The sequence below is a fragment of the Cryptomeria japonica genome, chromosome 9 (assembly GCF_030272615.1).
Source record: "Cryptomeria japonica chromosome 9, Sugi_1.0, whole genome shotgun sequence".
NCBI classification, from domain to species: Eukaryota; Viridiplantae; Streptophyta; class Pinopsida; order Cupressales; family Cupressaceae; genus Cryptomeria; species Cryptomeria japonica.
The window spans coordinates 553,016,429-553,026,009 of record NC_081413.1 but is presented as its reverse complement, the minus strand read 5'-3'; the positions used below and the strand labels follow the sequence as shown (position 1 = coordinate 553,026,009).

The 9,581-nt window shown below is 37.0% G+C and overlaps 1 protein-coding gene across 1 annotated transcript; it reads left to right on the top strand.

The window, feature by feature from the left end:
- Window positions 1-8,269: 8,269 nt before the first annotated feature.
- Window positions 8,270-9,115, top strand: LOC131858501 (uncharacterized). Its single transcript, XM_059211750.1, has 2 exons — window positions 8,270-8,438; window positions 8,529-9,115. The coding sequence occupies exons 1-2, from the start codon at window positions 8,270-8,272 to the stop codon at window positions 9,113-9,115; spliced, it is 756 nt and encodes a 251-aa protein (XP_059067733.1).
- Window positions 9,116-9,581: the final 466 nt, after the last annotated feature.

The following is a 9,581-nucleotide window of genomic DNA, read 5'->3' as shown; positions in this document are numbered from 1 at the left end:
TTTCATGCTTTATTTGGATATGAGATGCATAATTTATTTGCAGTATTTCATTAATTATGATTTATGGTATTTTATGGATTATTTCTATGTACTGACACTTTACTTTATCTATGCAATGTGAAATTATATGTTGCGTGTCTGTGAGTGTATTGGATGCAAGGGGACGATTTTCCTTCACTCACTCCGGTGAGATAGGGAACGTCACGATTCTCCTTCATCGGTGTGCATGCCGTGTTTTCTATATTGTATATATGAATGTGTGGTTCGGTGATGCAGGATATTGTAGGTACAAGTACCGGGTAGGTACGGGGTACCATCTCCACCTAGCTTCACAGGTCTGAGCATGCCTTATATTTTTCTAATGGAAGTGGAGGAGGTAGTAGTTGACCTTATTTTATTGTTACACTCTTGTGAGTGTCGTCAGTTGTTCGTCCTGTCGGTTTGTTCGGCTTTCGTATTTTGTCGTTTGACTTTTTATGAGTCTTTGCTTGGGGTTTGCTCATTTTGTGTGTTTAGTGGTTTTAATTAATTAATTAAATTTATGGAGTTATCTCATAGTTAGTATTTTTGGAATTATGTATTTTATGCATTGATATTTTAAATTTAATTAATTAAAACAAATTATTAAATTAGATTGCAAGTTGCATTGTATTTGAATTATATCTTATTTAAATTTTAGTGAAAAATAAATTAGATTAATTTGATTTATTGTTTCCTAGAATTTTAAATAAATAAATGAATAAAAGAATAAATTAGAATTAAAGTATTGCTTTATTTTCTGTTTTTAGAAAATTAATTATTTAGCATGAGAAAAGAAAAGAAAAACAAAAAAAATAAACGATTATAATTTTTGCATGTTCATTTAATTATCTTTCTAGTGGGTATTAAAAAAGAAAAAGAAAAGAAATTAAAATTCCTTTTTATTACTAAAATTAAATATTAGGTTTTTGGGAAAAATATGTGCAACCTAAAATATTAGGTTAAAAAGAATAGATCTTTCTCTTTTTGGGGATTTCACAAGAAAGAGGCAGAGATTTTTGGGAAGCAATATTTTGTTGAAGAAGAAATTATCAGAGGATTGCTGGAAGAAGGATTGGCTTGGAAAACTGGTACATAATTGAGCCCTTCCACGTAAATCTTCTAGGAAAGCTATATAGGTTGGGTGGCCTCTTCTGGTTGTTTTTAAAGAAAATATTTTATTTCTTCCCTCTTTCTAAATGATGTGTGTCAAAAATATTTGTCAAATCCAAAACCCTTTCTGGTTATTTCGTGTTCTTGGCTAAAATTCTTTCCTGAAATTAATTTTTAGTATATGGAAAGAAGTTATTTCCTGGGTGTTTATAGATTAAATTTTGTGAGGTTTTGGAAGAATTATTATGGAAAATTTTTGCCAAGATGTTTTACTGTGCTTAAAAGTTGCAAGTTTTGGTAGAAAATGGGATTTACTAGAGAAAATATTCCCTCTTGTTTGGGTTTGGTTTCAATATTTGGCTATGGTTGTTCTGTCAATAATTGTACATCTCTGTGAAATTATTTAGTTATTATTAATTAAATTTATTGGGTCATTAAAAGTTATGGGGAAATTGTTTTATTATATTATTTTGCAGAAAATATGTATTAATTAGTTTCCCTGGAAATAAATTTTATTGGAAATAAAATTTAAAGTTTTTAGGTTATTGCAATTTAATGTTTTTTTGGGTTATTGAAATTTAAAAAAAATAAAATAAAAAAAATTGGTTTTTTGGGAGGGTCAGTAGTTGCTACCAACGGTAGTACCGCTACCGTACAGTAGCAACCTGCTACTGTAAGGTAGCATGTACTACCTATGGTAGTACCTGCTACCATGCGGTAGCAGGGAGTAAATATAATTTGCTTTTCCCTGGTTAAAATTTGTGCAATCCAGAATATGGTACATTCGGATTTCTTGCCCAGAGTTATATAATTCAATTTTTAATTTATATATATATATATATATATATATATATTCATATATAAGTTTTTTAATTGTGGGCATTATGTTATTTAAGTATTATTTTAATACTGTGCAAATTAATTCATGTGTTTATATATATATATATATATATTGTAATATGATTATAGGTATATAATATATATACGATGTATATATATATTCATATAATTATATTATATATATATATATATATATATATAATTAATTAAGAATTTGGTTATTTTCAGAAAAGCTTATAATTTAAGATTCTATATTTATGCTTGGAAATACATTAGGAGATTAATTTTAACGTGATTTTATTTAACCTTATTGGAAAAATGACAACATTGATTTCCTTGTATTAATATAGTTGTATTTTCTTATGTTCTGGAAAATCTTTAATGGCAAGTATTTTATGCTTTTGGTTGTTTAAAGAAAAGATTGCCTATATTAGGATCTTGTGTAAATGGTATTTGCAGTCAAGCTTAATTTCATTGCAATTCTGGCTGAGTTGTCATTATGTCATATGTTGTTATACCCCTTGGTCAGGTGTTGTTGTATAACTCTGTTGATGTGAGCCATTGTGTGTTATGTTTCCAAATGGTCAATCCTGGGTTAGTGATTGTGTATCCTTCACCCATGGTTTGTCAAGATTAGATATGGCTATGTATTTTGCCATTGAGTTCTCGTAGAGAGACCTTTCTTGTTAGTGTCCTTTGAGAGAGAGTGGCTTTCGAGCGGGGGTCACACCCAAAGTGGATGGCAGGATAACCCCTCGAAAGTCAGTTAAGAAGTGATAACCTAATAATTGAATAGGGGGTGGGTAGTTAAAATATTAATTAAGATAATGTGCCTTGCACATGGTTGAGTGCTTGTATAGGCTCAGGATGTGGTGAGAAGGCCTGGAATGACAAACCTACCACCTTGTCTTCACGAAAGGATTGGTAGGGTCCGCATGAGGCTTAGATGGAGCCGAAGGTTCGGGATAGGTTACTAGGATAACCCAGGATGGGGGTCGGGACCTATGGAGGCCTACCAGGGTAACCACCTTAAGCCATGGGATGACACTCTCTCCTTAGAGTCACTAGTGTTTGTGAGTTGAGTCACATGGATGTTTGCAGACTCATGTAGTCACTAATACATTTGGGGTCAGATTCCAATGGAGGTTTCTGATGGACAAGGAGCATTGTGTGAAAATTTGATTTTTTAACAAAAAAATGCTCGTGTTCGTCAGAATTTCTACGAATGCGTGCATTACTTAAAAAAAAAGAAAAGACCAAATTCCTGCCTCTTTACAAAATCCCGCCTATCTCATTCATCCCGCCTCTGTAGCGATCATTGGTGACAAACACGGCCACAGGGGGGAATGGGGGAACGAAGTGCCACGGGCACAAAGTACCAAGGGCTGGCACATAACCAACGAGGATGACCGCAAGGGAGCCCAAAATGGGCTGTGTAAACGGCGATGCCCGGGCCTCCGTCAACAGCAATGAGAAAGATTTTTGGATGCGAGCACTCGAGGACTGGTATTTTTACAGTGATAAATTTTCTTGAACTTGTGCTACAGTTGTATCAACAAAATTCCTTGCTAGTTAGGGTATTAGAACATATTAATCAAGATAGTTTTCGGTTCATTTTCGTTACATTAATATGGTCGGAAAATAAATCTACATCTTGATACAAGATTGTAATCTCCTCCCCCATCACCCCCATTTCTCCCCATGTAATACAGAGAATCCAGACAGAGAATTATAGGCACAAATTCAACTACTTCACCGATCACTCATTCAATCCATCCATCTATTAATGATGAAACCATAACAGATTTAATTCCTAGATAATCTTGCTTATTCTTTGCACATTAGAATAATAATAAATTTAATATCAAGTAGGTAGAGTTTTTTACAATTTTAATTATGTAATACTTTATCATTATATATCAGCGAGTCATATGAACTCACACTTCATGATTAGTATGTAATATCTCCAGTTAGAATATTAAGTAATATTTCACTAAATTTCTCACCTCAAAAATTTGTCCACCTTAATGATAGTTAATGTTAAGGATTGAATGAAACAAACTCTTGTTCATGGATCACCTTATTAGCCTCCTATGGAAGTCATTCTTTGTGTGGTCTACCATGACCATAATCAAGGTCTTAATAAATGCATTAGATACTCTCTATTATCAATAAGAGAGTTATCATAATATAGTTGTGGCGAGTGGTTACAAATTAGATTAGTGGGTCTATAGTTCCTACTTGGTTTGTACTTAGAAACATTATCATTTCTTAGTTGTATGAAAACTACAAATTCATGCATCTAGCCAGCAATACACACTAGCTATTATATGATTCCACTAATGAGAAAAGCCTAGTCAATATTATAGTTTGTGGAATTAGTCATGTCCCTCATATAGAATATCTATATATGGAGTATTTTTGCCTATAGATTACCTATTATTTTGCTTAATAATGTGATTATTTCACATACATCATAAAAGTGCCCTTCTAATATGTTTGTGCATCAATCTTGAAACCATATTTTTATTAACCAACCAATGATAAGAATTATCTTAAACATGCCTCTATATTTGAATCCCACTAGCTTTGATAATCAACCATAATAACCTTAACAATGCATCGACGACAACAATGCCTAATAAATCATCAATTGTCTTAGGTGAATCTAGCCAAAGCCAACCCATCAAATCCACTAATCTCCCTTGCATCCCAATCATAAAATTTTATGGTTGTTGGAACAAGCTTGGGAGATTTAGTTCTTCCTTTGCAAATCAACATACCCTATTTTGGTTTCCCAAATATTTACTAAATAACTTTGAAGATAAATTGGGAAGAGAATCCATCATATAGATATTTCTTTTCAACATCCTTAGAGGACATTGTTCTGTCTATCATTTATTATAATAGCTAATACCCAATTTTTTTATAAGATAACAAGCAAAACCTCCTCTTCACAAACTATGTTTTCCTTAATAATCCAAGAATGAAAAAAGGAACCCACATAAAAATTACTTACTCCCTACCATGAAGGCAAAAGAACATCCAATTTAAAGATAGATGTACCAAAAGGAAAGAAATATCACCTCAAAATCTGTCTTGAACTTATACATTGAATCTATACACACGAGAATCCCCTTAATAACTCTCTCACAACTTTCAATGCTAGAAGAATGAGTGTTTTCACAAGACTTTCATACTATGATATTTATATCAAGATTCACTTGCATAGTTTTAGAGTCAAGCTAACCCATTCTTATGAGTAGTTCTTATGAACCCCTCATAAGAATGGATCACTTAGTACTCATTTCATCAAAGTGATGCTCATAATATTATTGTTCCAAATTTTGTGGATATTTAGGAGACACAAATAAAATATAAATGTGATCATTCCATATTTTTGTAGGAAATATTGGAATGAGACTAATAAGAAGAGTAGTAAACATGAGTCACAATGAGCACTTTAGAATAAATCTAAACATTATAAGGAAGAGTAGCTTGGAAAAATAGAAGTGTAATTTATTTTCCAATATGCAAGATTATTACTTGGGAAAGAATCTTAATTCATGCTTTGTGGAAGCCTTAGCCAGAGCTCCTGAAGGTCGTTGAGATTAGATCTCCAGAGGGCTTATGGAGACAAGAAATAGAAATAGAAGAAATCATGGTCAAATGCAAGTCCTGTAAAGAATGGGGTCATGAGGACCGTGATTGTTTGTCTGGGCAGAAGGGGAAAGGAAGGGCAGATTGTGCGTTGGAGTAGTAGCTATTAGCAGGCTTGACATCTTACCAGAACCTGGGCATCCATGTGACCAACCTGAGTTCTGCTCCAGCAGGTGAAAGGGATGGGGCTTTTAGGCACAACTCAGTTATTCTAGAGGGGATGGGAGTTCCAGATGACTCTTGTCCAGGTCAGGAAATGCCACAGAAGACATTTGGTTTGGCTAGAGAAAAGTCTGCTGAGATGGTGTTTGGTGGTGTGGATGAGTCTGATGCAGAGCCTTCTCAGATTCAAGGAGAATGTCTGGTTGGGGAGAATGTGGGTCAAAAGTGTTTAGGTAATGGTGGGAGTGGTTGTTCTCTTAAAGAAGGAAAGCCGATGGAGGTTGTGTATGGGCCCGTTTTAAAGGATTGTGCAGTTGGAGGGGGTTTTCCAACCCAGCACAGGTTCTACAACACCTCGACGGATGGGGTGAAGGGCCAGGGGATGGGTTTGATTGCAAAGTCTCTGTTTGCTTCAGAGGATTTGGATGGGAGTGTAGATGGAAAAGAGATTAGGTTCAAGGACATTCACATGTCCCCAGACAAGGTGAATGGATTATCAGCAGATTTGGAGTCTGAGGAGGAAGACGGATTTAGCGATGACTCTTTGGGTCTGTCTGTAGAGATAGGGGAGACAGAGGTTAGGATCATTAAATAGACCAAAACAAATCCCTCTAAATCCAAAGGGAACTTGAGAGGAAGGAAGAATAGGTAGAAGTTGCTTGAGGAAGCAGGCAACATGAAGGGCTAGACAAGGCTACTTAGATCCGGGAGAGACTTATTCTCTCCTGGACAACAATGAAGTTCCTAACCTAGAATGTCAGGGGCTGCAACGCCCCTAACAAGAGATGTCTGATCAAAAGAGGTTTTGATCAGGCTAAGCCAGAAGTTATTTGTATTCAGGAAACAATGTTGGGTCATGATACAACTGCTTGTATTTTTGGGGTAAGGTAGAGGTGGTCTGGATCTTTTGTGGACTCAGAAGGGGCATCAGATGGGCTTGGCATTATGTGGAATCCATTGACTATTCAAGTGGATGTTGTATCATGCTCTAAACATTGGCAGATGGTTAAGGTGAATTTGAAGACCATGAATTTTTCTTATTTTCTTATTAATGTCTATGGGCCGACTTTGGCTGTGGAAAAGTGCAAATTATGGGAGGATATCTCTAAGCGGTTAGAGGAAGTGAGGCTGTCTTTAGCTATTGTTGCTGGGGACTTCAATGCCACCCTTTCTTTCTCAGATAAGCATGGAGGGGTGAGGAGGTTGTGCAGGTCGCAAATAGACTTTCAATCTTTTGTTAATGCTAATGCTCTTTTTGAAGTAGCAGCCAAAGGTGGGAAATTTACATGGACTAAAAGACGAAGGGGCTTCTCCAATATTGCTGAGAAGCTAGATAGATTCTTCCTAGCAGGGGATTGGAATATAGCCCCTTTGGTTTTCGAGGCTGAGGTTTTAGCTATTTTAAGATTCGATCATTTCCCAGTCTCTTTGGTTGTACAGAGAGATGTAGTACCAATTCAGTGTCCCTTTAAGGTGGAAAATATGTGGATAAGGGAACCGAGTTTTAGAGATTGTGTAGCTGGGTGGTGGAAGGAGGCTGAAGTGGTGGATAGTTTCTTATCCTTTCAGTTTTTCAAGAAGTTAAGCTTTGTGAAACATAAGTTAAAATCTTGGAACAGGGAGGTGTTTGGCAATATCTTTGATGAAAAGAGAAGGCTTGAAGGAGATTTGGGGGTTTTGAACACAAAATTCTTGGTGGAGTGGATAGATGAAGTGGAATTCCTCACGGAGAAAGATCTGATGACCAAATATGGAGAAGTTTTGCAGAGGGAGGAGATTTACTGGAAATAGAAGTCGCGAGAGAACTGGTTAAAAGTTGGTGATAGAAACACGAAATTCTTCCACAACTTGGTGAAAGCAAGGCGTAGTCTGAATAGAATTCTCTCCCTATGGCTTGCAGATGGCACAATCACTGAAGACTCATACCGCATAAGCAAAGAGGTTGTTGACTACTTCAAAAATTTGTGGAGAAGAAGTGGGGTCGCTTAATCGGGCTTGCAGACCGAGCTTCTAGAGTTAATTCCTCCCTTAGTTTTGAGGGAGGACAACATCATGCTTAAAGAACCAGTCTCGTTGAAGGAAGTCAAATCAGTTGTTTTTGGGTTAGGTGGGGAGAAAGCACCAAGTCCAGATGGGTTTCAGGTGTTCTTTTTTCAGTTCCTTTGGGATGAGCTTGGTGAGGATTTATTAGTTGTGGTTGAAGAGTCAAGATCCAGAGGCTTTGTTTTGAAGGAATTAAATTGCACTTATCCCTAAGAAGGCCAAGCCGGAGGGGATGGAGGAGTTCCATCCTATTTTGTTGTGCAACACCATCTACAAAATCATCACAAAAGTTACTGCTAATAGGCTCAAGTTAATTTTAGATAAGTCGATCTCTTGCGAACAGAGTGGTTTTACTCCTGGAAGGAATATTGTGGATGGGGTGATTGTGGCCCATGAGGCAATTCACATGTCTATGAAGGGTAGATAGAGAAGAATGATCCCGAAGCTTGACATTCAAAAAGCATATGATAGGGTGGATAGGTCTTTCCTGGTGGCTGTGCTGGAAAGGTTTGGGTTTGGGAAGTCTTGGATTAAGTGGATTTCTAGTATGATCATGCAGTTCTCTGCTTCGGTTTTAGTTAATGGTAGTTCAACGTCTCGGGGTATTCGGCAAGGGGATCCAATTTCCCCCTTTCTCTTCATTTTGTTGGCTAAAGTTCTTGGATAGTCAATTGCTCACAAGAGATAACAAGGGGTGTGGAAGGGTATTGAGATTGCTCGAGGGGTGGACTCCACAACTCATTCTCAGTTTGCTGATGACACCTATCTTTTCGATGTTGCTTCTATGCATGAGGCTTCGATTATGAAGAAAGTGTTGGATAGATATACTTGGGCTACTGGTCAGGAAATTAATTGGCTCAAATCAGAGATCTTTTTCTTCCACATAGAATGTTGGTCTCAGAGAGCTATTGCTAGATTGTTTGGGATTAAGATTGGCCATCTGCCTGGGAAGTTTCTTGGTATGCCGCTCTTTTCTGGAGTAGGTAAGGCGGACATTTGGAAAGGGCTGCTAGATGGTTGCAAAGCAAAGATGGAGGGATGGAAGAGTAAGTGGCTTTCTCTGGCTGGTCATCTTTTGATGCTGAAGTCAATTGTCTCGGCTATGCCTATTTTCCCTATGGCCTGTTTTAAACTCCCAGGTTCGATCATTAAGAGTATGCAGCATAAGATGAGGAAGTTTTTGTGGAATGGTAATCAGGAACATGACAAAATTCCGCTCATGGCCTACAACAGAGTTTGTAAACCCAAAGGTGGTGGAGGGGCGAGACTCCATGATTGAAAAATTATCAATGAGGCCATGGGGGCTAAACTGGTGTGGCAGATGTACAGTAAACCAGAACAGAGGTGGGTCAGAATTCTATAAGCTAAATATTTGGATAGTAGGGAAAAGGAAAGGATTCTAACGATGAAAAATCCCTCGAGAGGGTCTGCTTTGTGGAATTTTCTGGTGAGCTGCAGGAGCTTGATCACAAATCACCTATCTTGGTGTATTGGTGATGGGTGAAAGGCAAGCTTTTGGCAGGATTCCTGGGATGGGCATCCATCATTAGAGTGTTAGGCCCCCTAGCTAATCGTTTTAAATACTAGTTAGGTTTGGGGCTCAAAGGTGAGAGATTTCTTGTCATTAGATATGCCTTTGTTGGGACAACGTTGGAGTTGGAAGGATACTCAGGAGCTAAATTTGGGGATGGAGGAGGAAAGATTTCTGATCAAGATCTTGGAAAACTGTGAGTTTTCATTTTTGA